This window comes from Dermacentor andersoni, chromosome 9 (genome assembly GCF_023375885.2).
Source record: "Dermacentor andersoni chromosome 9, qqDerAnde1_hic_scaffold, whole genome shotgun sequence".
NCBI classification, from domain to species: domain Eukaryota; kingdom Metazoa; phylum Arthropoda; class Arachnida; order Ixodida; family Ixodidae; genus Dermacentor; species Dermacentor andersoni.
The window spans coordinates 108,883,883-108,901,255 of record NC_092822.1 but is presented as its reverse complement, the minus strand read 5'-3'; the positions used below and the strand labels follow the sequence as shown (position 1 = coordinate 108,901,255).

The 17,373-nt window shown below is 44.3% G+C and overlaps 1 protein-coding gene, 1 long non-coding RNA gene and 1 pseudogene across 2 annotated transcripts; 2 read left to right on the top strand and 1 right to left on the bottom strand.

Moving 5' to 3' along the window:
• The first annotated feature begins 765 nt into the window (after nt 1-765).
• LOC140213251 (uncharacterized) lies at nt 766-4,162 on the top strand. The gene is made up of 2 exons (XR_011890202.1): nt 766-921; nt 1,661-4,162. It is a non-coding gene; the product is annotated as an uncharacterized lncRNA (long non-coding RNA).
• A 7,621-nt stretch (nt 4,163-11,783) lies between these two features.
• On the top strand, nt 11,784-12,770 carry LOC140213250 (uncharacterized; annotated as a pseudogene).
• A 1-nt stretch (nt 12,771) lies between these two features.
• LOC126528488 (uncharacterized) lies at nt 12,772-13,865 on the bottom strand. Its single transcript, XM_050176366.3, has one exon. It carries the CDS (start codon nt 13,770-13,772, stop codon nt 12,819-12,821), a length of 954 nt encoding a protein of 317 aa, XP_050032323.2. The 5' UTR covers nt 13,773-13,865; the 3' UTR covers nt 12,772-12,818.
• Between the last annotated feature and the right edge of the window lie 3,508 nt (nt 13,866-17,373).

Genomic DNA, 17,373 nt, shown 5'->3' with positions numbered 1-17,373 from the left:
CATTGTGCCCCTTTATTTTCATGCAGAATAAGTGGAGGCCATTCCATCGCAAAGCACTGCAGGTATGACCTGGAGACTGCACAGGCATCGGAGGCTGCTTGGATGCGGGTGTGTGCGTCTAGTGGAACTTTGGGAATCTGCTGTGCAACGCCAAGGCATGTTTTGTGGACTAGAGGCAGCTACTCCGTTTCTTTTTAACTTTGCACAGTGCGATTGCAGAATTTTTTTCATGCATTGGAAGGATTCTGCCTGTCATCTGCATCGTCAAATCACTTGCAACGTCACGCTCTTGCTAGGCTCCATCAATTGGTCTTGTGCAGAATTATTGTGCGAGAACTTTTTACAGTTTTTTACTGTTATTTTTTATTTTTTTCCATCCTATCATCTGCAGTTTTAATTTTCCTGAAGGAAGTAGTAGTAAATTAAAAACGAATGACTGAATGACATGAATATGTTCTCTTGGACATCATTCCTATTTTAAGAAATGTATTTCTCTAGAAAGCTGTGGCTAGCGTGGCATAGCATCAAGCTCTGGCCATTATGTAAGCGCAAGAGCCAAAACGACTTCATATCTGACTAGAGAAATGAAACTGCTTGTGTGGCAAGATTTTATATAATAGAAATACCTGGGTAATCGAAATTTACTAAAGGAAGGCTTGGCACATAGATTTGTCAGCGGGTGCTTGGTAGTGTTTTTCTTGGACAGGCTTTTTATTGTCTGTTAACTCCGTTAACTCACTATGATGCACCTTTTTTTGCAGAAGACACGATGGAAGAAACTAGGGGGAACTAGCATCGTAGATGCTACAAGGAGGGTCCTGAAGGACCTGCTTTCTGATCACGTGGCTATGCACTACAGTTGGCAGGGAGGAAAAGGCAAGCGCCACTTCAGGGAGACAGCATGCTGCGAAGTGATGCTAGGTATTACCATGTACATGTAATAAATTTGTTGATTCGTAAAAGAACTTGTCACTACTAAGGTGTCATAAATTCAAAATGACTGTACAGCACCACTGTTTTTATGCACACTGCTGGTTGATAGAAAACTGCATATTGCATTTGTGAGGAACGGGTGCCTTAAGTTAACAGGACATGCATTATTAAAGATAACCTCATTTAACATATATCAAATGCATAGCAAACAAAATATGATAGCGTTAAGCGGGCCAAAAAGAAGGAATACGTTGCCTCTGCGCGCATACCATGACGGATAAAAGGAGGACTGAATGTTAGTAACGGTTCACAAGACAGTGCAAAGGTCAAAATTGCATTCTTTGTTTATTCACTATTACCAGGTAGCCAGCTATTTGGCAAACCACTGTGAGCTGTTAGCTCGTCTTCCCTGACGCCTGAGGTATCAAATAACTGTGCAGACTGTCATATGATTGTTTCACTCATTGTCTAAATAAATATTGTATAGTAGTGCGGGAAATTCATGTATATAGTTTAAACCTTATTTTTCCATGTATCATTGTTAAATGAGGCTAGTACTCATTTCAAAAATGTATTTTCTGTCCTGATGCAGCAAATAGGATGATGTGAAAATTATCTATGATTTAGGTAATATCCACAACAAGCAGGTGCTCTCAAGCCATTCGCTATCGTTGTGCAGGAAGGGTGTCATGTCACAGTAAATTGAAGCGCGTATGTATTTTTTCAGATGTCCTAACAAGCAGAACTACTAGTGATGGAACAGTGGCTGAAATAGAGAAAGTGACAAAGTCATGGTTGCGACACGCAAAAGAAAGAATGGAGTGCAAGACTGTTAAACACCCAGATAATGGCAGGTATGGATGCAAATCTAGTGAGATGGCACCAAAACTTGTAGGTGCCAGCATTACTGCCTGCTTTTCGTCATTGCCAGTCCATTAATGCTTTAGCAAACAACGGAGAGTCAGGTGTTATCCTATGTTTTGTGGGACTCAATGCCCAAGAGAAAGCAAGCGTAGCAGGAGGCGGCAGAAGGTTAGATGAGCGGATGAAATTAAGAAGTTCGCAGGCATAGGGTGGGTGCAGCTGACAAAGGACAGGGTTAATGAAGAGACATGGGAGAGGCCTTTGCCCGGCAGTGGGTATAGTCAGGCTGATGATGATGATGATGTGTTCAGTTTACGGCTAGTAAGGCTCATTCATGGCAGTTGTAGGGGGTGCGTTTATTATGTGTCTTCGGAGACGCGGTGTGGAATCTTGCATCGTGCTCAGGTGTAACGAGCATCAAGAGAGCGGGGCAACTGCGCTGTCTTCAGGCACAGCGTAGTGTCGGCGCAAGCCATTAGCAGAACAGGTGACAGTTGATACACTACACCATCTATTCTTCACCTGACACATAGTGGTAGTTACAGAATGACTAATTTGGTGCAAATGTAAAAAAAAAAAAAAATGTCCGGTAGGGTTTAAATCATTGGCAGCATGTCATTGGCCAATGATTGTTCACAAAAGCATGTATACTCAAGGTGAAGACTTGTGTCAAATGTGTGTCTTGCCGCTTTCAGGATCGTTATTGGAATGAAAAGAATGCAGAAATTATCTGATTTAAAACAGGATTACATAATTATTGTGTGAAGTCGAAGGTTGTATTTTAAATTTACTTTGCTGAAATGACACCTAAATACTTATAGCACTAGCCTCATGGAGATGTTGATATTAACCTGCAGAAGCAGCACTTCCAACTGACCTGGGAGAAGCAAGCATCATGGAGGAAACGTCCCACAGGCTGCTGGACATAGAAGCGGACAATGACGATTCTGACCTGTAAATTTAGTTGAGTGTTTTCCATGTTCTATGCCATTAGTCGTGGACAGTATTTTGCAAACAATCTTGCTTTGCATATTTTCTCGGGTGCCCCACATTGTACTGATTATGTTGTACTTATTGTTTACTTTTAAATGGGGTAAACTGCTTCTTTTGAATTTTTTTGCATTATTGTTTCCTAGTGCTGCAGCGGTGTCTTGTGTTTCCTTACAGACTACCAAGAGCACTGGCATTATAAAACTATTTTTACTGCATAATGTGTGTCCATCCCCTTGTACTTCACCTTAGCCTGTTGTCCTATTAGCGTATCAGGTTACGGCTTGTTTCTCAAGTTTTATGGCTGCCCCAAAGTAGCAGATGTACCTCACCTAAATACTAAAAGCCTACCAGCTCTTGCAAGTGTTCTGTAAAGCCTTTCTTATTTTTATGCAGGATGCTGACCAAGAATGCAGTGGTAAATACCCTTCTATGGAGACCCTCCAATCAATGGTGTCGACCAGATGTTGCATTATTCCCATTTACCGCCACCAAGCTAGTTGCAGTCACCTGCGATTTCATGCGAGGGGATTAATGGCGACATTGTCGGAACTGGTCGATGCCATTGGCTGAAAGGCCTCATTTGAATGTCCTTTGTCGCTGTGTTCGGAGTTGTACCTATTATTGTTTTTAATTCAGATCATTCAATTCAGTTTTTATTCAGTTGACGTGTTTTTAGCATTGTATTTTCGATGTTGTCCTTTTCTTGCACATTTCCTGGTAGGCTTTTGCAATACGTGAGGAATGTTATATCTTGGCATATTACAAGCACCAATATAGCTGCCGCATTTTGATATTACGAATGCGGTGAAATTTCCTTCTGTCACAAGGTGTGCACATATTTTGGTCTGCTTTTGCTAGCCAGAAAGAAGTTCCTGTCTTTCGGCCCTCTCTTTACCGTGGGCGCCCCACTCCTAGTCAGATTAACTTTTTGTAGCAGCTAGCCTGATGCTGTTGACATGAAAACAGTGTCTATGTGATGCGTGAAACTAGTCCTTTCCGCTTCTTGTGAATTGTTATAACATTTACTTACATCACAAGCGTGTCGATCACTGCCAATAAAAAAAGGGCCTTTATGATGTGTGCACAACCTTTTTGAATGCCAAAGTGAACTAGCTTTACATATTTTCTTAAAATTTTATTTCTGTAAGTTTTTGAGATGGTAGTTTTGTTCACAATATTGTTATAAATATGCCGTTTTGATATCTGTTTCTGTGGAAATATCATTGTGCAGTTTACAAAATGACTGGTTACTCGTAATGAAAGTGCACAAGGTATGCACAAGTTATGTGCAGAGCTTCTGATTAGTATACATGTCTGTCATATTGACTGAGAATTTTGTAATTCCTAAAATAAAATTATATTTGATGTTGAAGCTCTCTGTTCAGCGAGGTATATATACCTCGAAATTTACTGGAACTCTGCTATCAACACTACACTTGTATGAACAGAATTATGACTGCTACAAAAATTATGTACTCATGTTTGCCACGTTTTGCATGCAACTTTCTTGCATTTCTAGTGACTGAAGCAACCTTCCGACATGGCATATTTGTAGAAGTGCTTTGTCCTGTCTTTCTGAATAACCCATTGTTAGAGTGGTGCAGGCAAGGCAACATTATTTGTATTTCCTTTTAACCGCTCACACTGCTTTGCCTCCCTGGGTAGCTTTGAGCGCTTTTAATGCCTCCGAGCTGCCTGCAAAAAAACCTGTTTATCTACAAAAATCATTCACAACTATGTCCTTGTCGAGTCCTGTAAAAATTCCCATGGACATCCCATACAACTCGACATAAAGGATCAATATGTTCTCTTCAAGTCCTGTAAATATCCCCTGGGACATTTCATATTTGACCAATGTCCTCATCAAGGCCGATAAAAATCCACAGGGATTTCCTGCGGACCTCCGCGGGATGCAGATACTGCGGCCAAAAAGATATGCGAGGGATGTCCGCGGGAGTTTCTTAGCAAGTCCTAAGGATATCCGCATATCATTTCAAGATTTCCCAAGGACATTCTGTGGATGACATTGTTGTCACTGGGATGACCTAGGCGCCTAGATTTGCACTTAGGCCTATTTGGTAGCAGTGCTTTTGTCCCGAATAAAATGTTTTCCTACATTCTTTCACAAATATTTCTTTGCAATCGCAGCCTCGGCGGACGCATTTTGATGTACACCCGTTCACACCGAGCATACACACGTAGTTCCTTGAAGTTTCGTGTAGCCAGACTTGTACCTAAAATTTCACTGCTCAGAGCTAACGAGACAAAACTGTATTTACTACAGACAAAACTATTTATTCTTTTTTTGTTAACGTTGTGAGGAATGTAAGCATTCAAGAGTCAAGCATGCGTTTCGGACCTGTCGTACTCTTCTCATGAGCGCGCCGAACAAGCGCGAACAACGGTTCAGGTGAAAGGATTGGCAGCGCCATCTGGCGGCTTTCCGTGCAAACGGCCTCGGCTCACGGATCGCCCTCGTCCCGCTCAGTGATGCCACGGCTGCTAATTTATCAGTAGATCTACTGATTCTTAAATTTTTCTGCTGATTCAGTGATAAAGCGCTTGAATCTACTGATTTTCTTGCTTCTCTACTGAAACGAAAGCAAAAGCTGCTACTTTTCAGTACAGAGTTTATATTAATATGATGCCATCTAGCGAGCGGAAAAAATCGCGGTTGGCTCCGAGGTTTACATATAGACCTTTTTCATGTTTGCAAACAAGCCGCGCGCGCGTCCTATTGGTGCTCCTCAGATGCATCCGGTCGAGCAACTTCCGGAAGCTTGGCTCTCGTCTCGAAAGCCTGCATTGCGAGCGCGCCGCATGGTCTCCGCGCGCATGGTCGCGGTTCTTTATTTTATGTGGTCGATATTAATCGCTTGCGCCTCTCAGCATTGCGGCTGACGGACATGTCCAGCGAATATCTTAAAGGACTGGACAACGCTGAACAGCATCGCTACCAAGACAAGCTGTCCTTCGAAGGCCAACAGCTGCCGGACCCGTTCGACGACGATGTCGTGCAATCTTTTTATTCGTCAAGCCCGACAAACTTTCCGCCTGTCACAGCAGCGGATATTTTCATGTATATAGTGGAGGGCGTTTGCTTCTACATAAAAGAACAGTTCAAGAACCACAAAATCAGTGACGCTTACAATGCATTTCTGAGTGGGAAAGTTAAGCGTGTAATGGTCGTTCAAGGCAGGCAAGCGCGGAGTCGGCGTCGTCCTCTTAACTGCATCTGTGGAGGCCAGCCAGCTGCTCTCGAAAACATACCGACCGTGGTGCGTCGTCAAAGACGACGGCTCTGTCGTAAGCGCTCACTGCACGTGCATAGCAGGGTAAGTACAGTTTACTGCCTACTCAAGAGCACGATTTACATTACCACGACCTTAGGTGCCCGATTTGTCTTAGTCCCACCGTGGTAGCTTAGAGGCTAAGGCGTTGCATTGCTAAGAACGAACACGTGGGTTCGATTCCCGGCCACGGCTGCTGCATTTCGATGGGGGCGAAGTGGAAAAAATTGATCGCCCTTCCACTACTGTGGAGAGGGGTGCAATCTAAGCTTGTGTTGACTCATTTGTGCTACGAGCGCGTGCCGAGCACGAGCGCAAAGAGAGGGGCGCCAACGAACCAGCTGCGGAATATTTCCACTCCGTGAAGATGGTTAACCGGCTAAGCGGAAACGTACGGCCGCGGTGTTTATATTAAAGTATTTAACAATTACGAGGTTACTCGCACGTTCGGCTGCGACGGCGAGAACGACCTCACTGACCGTGTGCCCGCAGTTGTCGCTTGCGTTCGATGTCTCGAGTTTGTTCGGCAGCGTGATTAGCAGCATTCGCGCGCCATTGCTACTTGTGATTCTTCGAAGTTAAATGGCTTAAAAATTAAATCTGTCCGTCACGTAAGACAATGAATGGCTCATATTTCCCTTAAGCAATGCCTCATACCGCCGTAAACGCGGCCTCCCCATTACGGCGACGAAAGTGATATTCCACGCTCGTATGATGAGCGGTGACGGAGCCAGCTGTGGAAAGCAGACGTTCTGGCACGTGAAACTCCATCCATTATTATTATTTGTCGTAAATTGCTAAGAATGGGCCAACATTTCTTGTTGCAGGAATTAGCAAAATTTAAATAATAATTTTTAGAGTTTTACGTGTCAAACCCACGATATGATTATGAGGCACGCCGTAATGATTGGACTACGGAATAATTTGGTGGGGTTCTTTAGCGTGCACCTAAATTTAAGCACACGGGTGTCTTTGCATTTCGCCCCCATGAAAAGGTGGCCGCCGAGGCCGTGAATCGAACCTGTGTCCTCGAGCTTAGCACCGCGACACCTTACCTGCTATGCTACCGCGGCGGAATAAAACTTAATGCCAGTTAACGCGAGACAAGCTATGGTAATGCACACTTTATGCATTGTGGGCTGGATGTTCAATACCTTGCACATTTATCTTGCAAGTCACACTGCAGTTAATGCAGTGGTTTACCAGAGAGTTGTCGCTAACACCTAAAGGGCACTTGCCCTTGTTTCGGACTTGGAGAATGCTGCACACACGTGGCTGCGCTATTATTCAACATAGAAGCAGCCATAAAATATGGGCTGAACGACCCTTCTCCAACTGAGACAGCGTGCAGGTGGTCTGAGGTATCCAGGAAATCTATGGTGAGTTTTTAATAAATTTATGGATGTTTGGTTTCCCCAATTGGTTTCCTTTGTAGCTTTAATCATGGTGGATAAAATTGTGAAGGAGGTGAGAGTAAATGGGACGAATATTTACAAGCGTATTTCAGTAGACAGACATTAATTTCACACACATTCGTCGTCTTCCATCAATTTGGAGAACACCGCACTAATCAATGTTCATACCCCTCCATAGCAATATTTCTTTCATAAAGTTGGAACAATGTGTATTTTCAGGCAGCACCAGTCACCGAAATAAACTTTTTCAAGGCAAAGCCTGGACAACAAGTTCCTGAACCTGCCCCAAGGCAACAAGGGTCTATTCCAACATGGAACTCTGATCAAATGCACAGCTTCTTGCAGCACGTCAAGGTAAACTACGAGACTTACATTACTTCTAGTGAAAATTCACGCACTATTCAAGCTGTCATAAGCTACATATTCAGCATCAGCATACTTTGGTACACCAAAACCTAATCAAAAGATCACATGCTGCATACTCACTCATTTTCCAACACCTTATCTTATGAAATCATTTATTACTTTCATACAATCATGCAGTGTTATTGGATGTAGTGGCTATCTGTTTTCTATGATACATATATGACAGACTGTGGTCTGGCTACATCAGTGAATCTTTATTATTGGTCTCTTTTCAGACATTCGCCCACAGCACACTTGTGTTGAGTTGCGTGACAGACAGTGAAAGTACGGATTCTTCTCCCCAGACTGCTGCAGAAGAAAGGAAGACCGACCACCAGCACTGTTCATCGCAATCAGCAATAGATGACATTTACAGGAATATTCACCTGAATCAGGCACGTACCCAGGATTTTCTTTCGGGGGGGGCCCACCACCTCTATCATCATCATCATCATCATCATCATCATCCTGTTTTATGCTCACTGCAGGACGACGGCGTCTCCCTGCGATCTGTAATTACCCCTGTCCTGCGCCAACCGATTCCAACTAGCGCCCGCGAATTTCCTAATTTCATCGCGCTACCTAGTGTTTTGTCGTCCTCGATTGCGTTTTCCTTCTCTTATTACCCATTCTGTAACCCTAATGGTCCAACGGTTATCTAACCGGGTCATTACATGACCGGCCCAGCTACATTTTTTCTTCTTGATGTCAACTAGAATATCACCTATACCTTTTCGCTCTCTGATCCAAACCGCTCTCTTTCTCTCTCTTAACATTATGCCTAGCAAACTTCGTTCGATCGCTCTTTGCGCGGTCCTTAACTTGCTCTCAAGTCTCTGCTCCATATGTCAGCGCTGGCAAAATGCACTGATTGCACACCCTACTTTTCTATAATAATGGTAAGCTTACAGTCAGGAGCTGGCAATGTCTGCCGTATGCGATCCAACCTATTTTTATTCTTCTGTGAATTTCCTTCTCATGATCAGGGATTCCTGTGATTAATTGACCTAGGTAACCGTACTCCTTCACAGTCTCTAGTGGCCGACTGGCGATCCTGATCTCCTCTTGTTCCTTTGCCCGACTATTTGTCATTATCTTCATCTTCTGCATATTAATATTCAACCCCACTCTTACACTCTCTCTTTTAAGGTCTCCAATCATTTGTTGTAACTCGTCTGCATTGTTATTGAATAGAACAATGTCATCGACAAACCGAAGGTTGCTGAGCTATTTGCCTTCGATCGTTACTCCTAAGCCTTCCCAGTTTAATAGCTAGAATTATTCTAAACACTGAGTGAATAGCTTTGGAGAAATTGTGTCTCCCTGTCTGACCCCTTTCTCTCTAGGTATCTCCCTGCTTTTCTTGTGTAGAATTAAGGTAGCTGTAGAACCTCTGTAGAAATTCTTACGCGAAGAACGAGTCAGTAAGACGAGAAACTATTTACAGATTATATTTACAACAACTGTTGCAGCGCTCACCGGTTAGATTCACTGCGCGAGCACAGTTCGTTCTTCCTCCTCTTTTCTGGAGTGATGGCGCCCACGCGCCTCGTTCAAACAAACAAATACCACACGCATGTAGCAATAGTTTCCAAGCTTTTTACGTAAGCGTTCTGTACTCCTGGATTACGTAGTGCCTCTATGACTGCTGGTATCTCTACTGAATCAAATGTCTTTTCGTAATCTATCTAAGCCACATAGAGAGGCTTATTGTACTCTGCGGATTTCGCGATAACCTGATTGATGACATGGATGTGATCCATTGTAAAGTATCTCTTCCTGAAGCCAGCCTGTTCCCTTGGTCGACAAAATCCAGTGTTGCCCTTATTCTATTGGAGATTATTTTGGTAAATATTTTATATAATAATGGGAGCAAGCTAATGGTCCTATAATTTTTCAATTCTTTAACGTCTCCTTATTTGTGGATTAGTGTAATGTCTGCATTCTTCCAGTTTTCTGGGACCCTTGCAGTCGATAGACACTTCGTATAAAGAGCCGCCAGTTTTCCAAGCATTATGTTTCCTCCATCTTTGATTAAATCGACTTTTATTCCACCTTCTCCTCCCGCTCTTCATCGTTTCATGTCTTGCAGGGCCCTTCTGACCTCATCGCTAGTTATAGGAGAGTTTCTATATCCTGTTCATTACTATTTCTAAGTGAGGTATCGTGACTCCTCTGGGTACTGTATACAGGTCAGCTTAGAATTTTTCCGCTGCTTTTACTATATCTTCGAGATTATGATGATATTATCCTTCTTATCTTTTAGTCCATACAACAAGGCTTGTCCTATGCCAGGTTTCTTTTTTACTGATTTCAGGCTGCGTTCATTTTTTACGGCTTCTTCGGTCTTTCTCATATTATAGCTTCGAATATCAGTTATTTTCGCCTTGTTGATCAGTTTTGACAGTTCGGCGAATTGCGTAACGCTGTGCGGCCGCCAGTCCCATACAACCGCGTAGAGCGCAGAACACTGCGATTCTAGACGTACTGCGCCCACCGCAAAAGGTTAGAAAAACACCCACATAAGCACAGCAGTGGCTACGTGAGGCGGTTCGACCGATAACTGTAGAAGCGTCATTCAAAACAAGTAATTGTTCTCCACTTCCGGCGGCGTTTTCTCTACTTCCTTTTTAAATAAAAAGATGTTGACCCATAAATATTCTCATAAACAACGGTTAACTTTTTTATTGTTCGCATACATCAAGGCTTGTCCTATGCCAGGTTTCTTTTTTACTGATTTCAGGCAGCGTTCATTTTTTACGGCTTCTTCAGTCTTTCTCATATTATAGCTTCGAATATCAGTTATTTTCGCCTTGCTGATCAGTTTTGACAGTTCCGCGAATTGCGTAACGCTGTGCGGCCGCCAGTCCCATACAACCGCGTAGAGCGCAGGACACTGCGATTCTAGACGTACTGCGCCCACCGCAAAAGGTCAGAAAAATACCCACATAAGCACAGCAGTGGCTACGTGAGGCGGTTCGACCGATAACTGTAGAAGCGTCATTCAAAATAAGTAATTGTTCTCCACTTCCGGCGGCGTTTTCTCTACTTCCTTTTTAAATAAAAAGATGTTGATCCATAAATATTCTCATAAACAACGGTTAACTTTTTTATTGTTCGCTTTTCCTTGCAATTTGGTTGTTGCCTTGGCTCTCTCCCTTAGTAGATCGCTTAATTTCTCAACTCCTTGCGATTTTGGTTTCCAGTTGCCAATTTAGCACGAAAAGTGCTATACAATTAGGGAAAAACAGACGAGGTAACGGGCGACAGTCATCTTGCTTATGGGTTTAAGGGTTATTGCAGGGTTTCATGATGGACGCTCTTTCACATTATCTTATTTCCGACCTTATCTAACCCATATCACGTGTATACGGTTCCGGGCATCTGCCAGCGTCGCGGCGAGCCGTAACTCAAGGAAATAATGAAGCAAAGAAGCAAGTTAAACGCTATGGGCGTTTTCTCCGGCCGCAACTCGTTCCATGAGAGTACAGACCAGCTAAGTAACAGCCGCATCCCTCTCCTGGTCCCAGGATCAGCCTAAACAAAGAAGGTTGAACTAACAAAAGCAACAGCTATGCGCGTGATGGTTGAATAGATGGTGACAACTGAACGCATCTCGAATTATTCGCGCGGGTGCGGAATCTATGAGAAAACTGTCCTTCAAATTACAAGAGATGCCGATAACTACCGCCATCTAAAAGGAGTGAAAAAGGCAGCATAATGCTGACTGATGATTAGCTGCCAAGTCTCAACATTGATCTGGCGGCGCTTTAGGAATGTGTGAGGAGTGGTGGCGTGGGTGGGGAGGGGGGGGGGTATGCCACTTGATTTCGGGGGGGGCCCGGGCCCCCCCGGGGCCCCCCCCTGGGTACGTGCCTGACCTGAATACTGCAAAGAATGTTCAGCTCAGTAATGAATGCTGTGAAGAAATTAAGCAGTCAACCCGTGGGCAATCACGGACATTTAGATGGACCCACGAACGCAAAGGTAGAATAACGTCCTCAGTTTTACATCGTGTGCTAGTTTGTCGAAGTGGCGTCAATGGCATTGTGGCTGAAATCATGGGCTATGTAAAGGCACCCAGGGTTTCAAACATCTGTTGGGGTTTGTCAGTGGACGGAATTGCCTCCTGTGAATGTTGTGGGAAATCTGTGGTAGAGATTAAGTGCCCTGCATCTCTAAAAGGTGCTCCATTCAATAATGCTTCAAAGCATCTGCAATATTTAAATGCTAGTTTGCAGTTAAAGCATGATCACGCATATTATACACAAGTACAAGCCCAAATGGCTGCCGCGAAGCTTCGCCGAGCCTACTTTTTAGTGTTTACAGGGCAGTCCCTTACAATTGAGCTTATCACCTTTAATGAATCATTTTGGTCGCATGCAGAACTTAAAGCAGCAAGCTTTTCTTACCCATATTTTTCCTGAACTGCAGACTAAACAAATTCTGAAGCAAATAGAATGTGCCAAAGAAACATGTTACTGTCACGGTAAGACGTCTGGCCGCACTGTTCAATGTTCATTGTGTAAAGCAAACTTTCATTTGAAATGTGTTAACCTTAAACGTACACCAAAATCATGGATGTGTACTAAATGTCAAGTGGAACTAGGGCCAGCTGATGTAAGCGCACTAAGTTCAGAACAGTAAAAAGAAAGCTAAAACAGAGCAGTGGTCTTTTTTCCATAAAACTAAACCATCGGAGTTTACCAAATTCACACCCTACAACACTCTCCAGACATTTCACTTGCTGATGCAATAATGAAAATATTATGGCCGTTTTTCTACTGCAGCGACACTGTACCAAAGTGGATGCAATATGTAACCCAGTAATAAAAGCAGTAAATATTGAATATATATGCTTTGAACACCACTGACTGCTTCACTTTTTATTTGGCAAGCAAGACAGCTTATTTTTCAGTTACTTACATACAGCGAGGTCTTCATGGTTTGTGTTGATAGGTATTTGGAGATTCACCAGGCCACTACACACAATTGCCAACTTGTCAATGGTGGCATAGCCTACATCCCCAGCTCCTTTTATAAAGTTCACAGGAAGGATCATGTGAAACAGCCTAAATGATTTCAGCCTCTGAATTGATCGCTCGACGTGTATGCGGACACTGGAAATTTTTCTTGATGTGGTGACCTCAGCCCCAGGGAGTTGTGCTCGTTTCTTCGTCAATGAAGGCATCAGCAGGCTTGCACCTCGAGCACCAAACATTTCTTCACATCTGAATCCTCTGTCTACAAGGAACACATCCCCTTCTTCTACCAATTCAAGCAGTCCGCTATGTTGCGTCAGCTCTTTGTCAGAGACCCTCCCGCCCCATGCTTTAGAAACGAACATGATTGATCCAGATGGGGAAATCACCACAAGAAGCTTGACTGTGTTGTGATGTTTATAGTTGGAATATGTCTGGCTTCTTGCTGTCATAGAAGTGGGTCTTTCGATGAATATTTCTGTGCAATCAATTATGCCCCTGACATTCTTGAATGCAGCATCTCTGAATGCTTCAGGGCACCTAGATTGCAGTGTTCTACGAGATGGCCAAATCAAGAGCTTCTTGGAGTTCTCAGCTAAGACATCTAGCCACGAATGAAACATCCGGCTTACAGAAGTTACAGAAATGCCAAACCTAAATGCTAGATCTTCCGTCAGAAGTCCCAGACGCAGTCTCATAAGCACTAAAATAAGCTGGTGCTCTGGATCCAGTGTTGTTCGAGTTGTTGGGCTCCAGACAGACAGAACCATTTGAAGCAATGCAGCAAGTATTTCCGCAGACACGACACCTGTGTGGAACTTCACAGCTTTCTGAGACTTCATAACAAAGTCCCTAGTTATCTTCCGAATCGGAACTGGCTTATTTTTCATCTCAAGCTCTGCATTTTTTCTTTGCAGATGCCAGCTGTTCTTCTAAACAAGCAACCTTATCTTTCAGTGCTGCATTCTCTAAAGTAAGAGCAGATATATCAACCATAGTAAGCATTGTCTCTGTTTCGGCTTCACAAGAATCTTTAGTGTAATCCTCGAGGCCGACATTACTGTCAGTTATTGACGATGTTGCAAGGTCACTTGTAGTAGGTACACATATTTGCACCTTTGCACTTTTGCTCCCCACTGCAGGTCTGCTCGCTAGCACACTGCGCCTCCTTTGGCCACGCTGGTACCGCTGAAGTTTCTGGTCCGTGTTGCCTTGAACACGGTATGGAAATATTGTAGGGACATAGTCCAGATGGGTAGGGTCAGACGACGGCCGGCCTGGAAAATAAAATTGTCAATTATTAAAAACATTCAGGGTCAAGCGCAATATTGAAAGTTTAGCTAGGAAGAGATGAAAGTCAACAGAGCTACTGTGCCAGAATTTGTTTTGCAACTGACCATGCTTGCTTGTATTGAACGGCGCCAAGAAGGCGGCAAGAAGTGAAAAACGGAAGGTAGACAGCACCGAGCACATTTTACGTGCCTGCAACCTTCGCAGCCGACTCTCGATTTTTCAAGCGTGTAACACGGGTGTCACGCGGCGCACTTTCGATAAGGATCAAATCTCTAAGTTAAGATTGGTTCCGTTGCGCAATTTGCGGAAAGGTGTCGATCGCAGTCGAGAATATTGATCCAGATCGGGCTCGAGCGACAGTTGCCGTGTGACACCGGTGCAAAATGCAAAGGACCAACTAAGATATTCGAAACGTAAAATAATCAGCCAAGACTCCTCCTAGCTCCATTTCATTTGCTACAAAATGGCCCTTCTACATTAGGCACCCCGTCGCGCAAGCTTGTACGCGCGCAGTGCTTGGCACTGCGCGATGTAAAATACGATCAAAACGCACGGATTAGCTTTTCGCTGCCGCAAGCTGCGCTACAAAATGGCAATGGGCTTTTCCAATACTCAGCACTACATTATTAGTTGACAAGCAATGATCTCGCATCGCCTGAAATCTTAGTAGATATCGCTCGCAATAAGCGGATGTACTAAGCTCACGTAAACGTGCTCAGCGTTGCGCGCGGCATTCGCAGCACCAGCGTTCTCATGAACGATCCTCGCAAGGCGTACAACAAAGCGAGATTGCATAGTTGCCTTCAAAATGCGTGGTAAGTGAAAAAACAAAATACCCACCTTGAATGAAATGAGCACAACAAATCTGAGAGTTGTTTGTAGGCACCCATTTATCCCTTCGCACTGCAGCGATCCACGCGTCCTGTCTGTCGCTTTCTCTAGGAAACCTGAATGTTCGCACTTGCTAAAGGAGGTTGGTGCCAGACCGCCGGTTGCATCCAGGTACAACACAGCAAGGCCCTCGTTGTGTTTGTCCAAGCGCGGATAACTGTGGCGAAAACATTTCGCGAGCAGCAGCAAACGTGAACCGCCGCAAGAAAAACACACAACAGCCAAGGACGCCGGAAGTTTCTTGGGAGGACATCCGGTTTGCGGCACGCTGACGCGCCCTGGCGGCAAGCCTTCGTGAAAAAGGTCTATATTTTTGCGTTTCGAGACTCTCAAACATGGCGCCATAGAATAAAGAACCATGGCGCTACCTCTGTCTTTGAGCAAAGCGGGGGAAAAGGGAGGCGGTGAAATTGTGAAAGTGGGTGCACTACTGTACTCCACAATTACGAAACCACAACAATAATATCAAAACTATGGAACCAGAACCAATGACGTCGAGCGTCTACTCTGTTCTACAGGAGAATAGGACCCGACTTGCTACATAGTCAACATAGTTCTGAATAGTGCCGTCAAGTTGTCGGTTGCTGCTTGTGTACTGCAGTACATGCCGCATGTGCCAGATCACGTCACCCATTGCTTTGCATCGAGTTCAGCGTGCGCGCTTCATTACGAGCTCACCAGGTAATATATCTGTGTCTTTAGTTCTCGATATGTTAGTACTAATAATTTAGTGATTCACCGGTCCTGGCTACTAAGTGGAGTTGGCGTTGCGTTGCAGAGTGCGTGATTTCGAAACCATATCCGGGCCGCGGCGGCCGCATTTCGATGGGGGCGAAATGCAAAAACGCTTGTGTACCGTGCATTTGGAGCACGTTAAAGAACCGCAGGTGGTCGAAACGAACCCGGAGTCCCCCACTACGGCATGCCTTATAACCATATCGTGGTTCGGACATGCAGAACTTCGCTTTATTCCCGGTTATCTCGGCGCCAGATATTGGGCCGACGCGGAACACACGGCGGCACGCATTATAAGCGTCGACCAGCTGCATAGGAGTGGTACTGCTTGCGTATTGCTGATTACGTGCTGCGGTTTCAATTATCACGCTTCAACAGCAAAGAAAGCATATGTATTTAAGAATAAGAAATTATGTTGCTTACTCGGCCGACATTGTTTTAGCTTCTATGAAGTGCGGTGGCGCCAGTAGACATAGTGGAATGGCGCAGCCGGTGAATGAATTCGACGACTGCGCTTGCTGTGCTGCCGAGCTCTCTTCACTTTTTTCTTCCTAGCACAAGTTAAACTGCGTACAGTTTATTGTTCAAGTTCGTCAACCTGTCTGGCTGCCTTCATACCATCACAGATACGCGACAGCGCGTGGTGACATTGCTTGTGGCAGTAGGCAGTCATACTTATGTCATTTATCTGCCCTTCATTATTGCATTGGTACTTGCATTACAGGTGTATTGGAAGCTTCAGCATAATGACAAGTGGCAGTGACACTGGTTCAGAGTCTTCAGACCGAAAGAAGAGCAGTCCAAAACCGAAAAAAAAGAAAGTACCAGCAAAGTACAAGTAAGCTTGGGAGCATGAGAAAACGTTTCAAAGCTGGCTGCAACCAACCAAGAAGGGCAACTGTTATGTGTACTGCAAAACATGCGATATGAACCTAATTGCCGGCAAGAAACTGTTGGAACGGCACATGAAATCTGCGAAACATGAAGAAAATACAAGAAAACTTATGTCCCAGCCAACGCCGATGCAAGCAATGCCTAGCATATTGCTATCTCTTCATAGGTAAAAGAAGCTGAAGTAAGAATGGCTGTTTGTCGCCGAGCACAACGTGCCCGTTACAGCCATGGACCATCTGCCAAAGCTCGTGAAAAAAATTTGCCCGGACTCCGATATTGCAAAGCACATTGCCTGCAGCAGAACAATAACACCAGTGACACTAAGGTTGTGACAGGCGAGGACAGCAAATCGTGGCTGTGGGGGCGACTTCCAGAAAAGAAATTTTCAGTCATGGTTGACGATTCAACAGACGTCAGTTGCAACAAGCACTTGTGTGTTGTTACAAGGGTTTTCGAAAAAGATAAAGTGACTGATGTCTTCTTTGACCTCATCCCTGTGACGGATGTGAGTGCCAGTAGCCTTTATAGTGCCCTTACTGGTACTTTTCAGAGAGCGGGTGCTCCTTATAAAGACAATCTAGTTGGCTTTGCTGCAGACGGCGCAAGTGTCATGATGGGTAATAAACATTCTGTGATGGTACTGCTGAAGAACGAGATTCCGGGCCTGTTCATTCTTAA

Excerpts from the sequence above, each read along its gene's own strand:
- LOC126528488 (XM_050176366.3), bottom strand. The coding sequence starts at position 13,772 with ATGAAAAATAAGCCAGTTCCGATTCGGAAGATAACTAGGGACTTTGTT.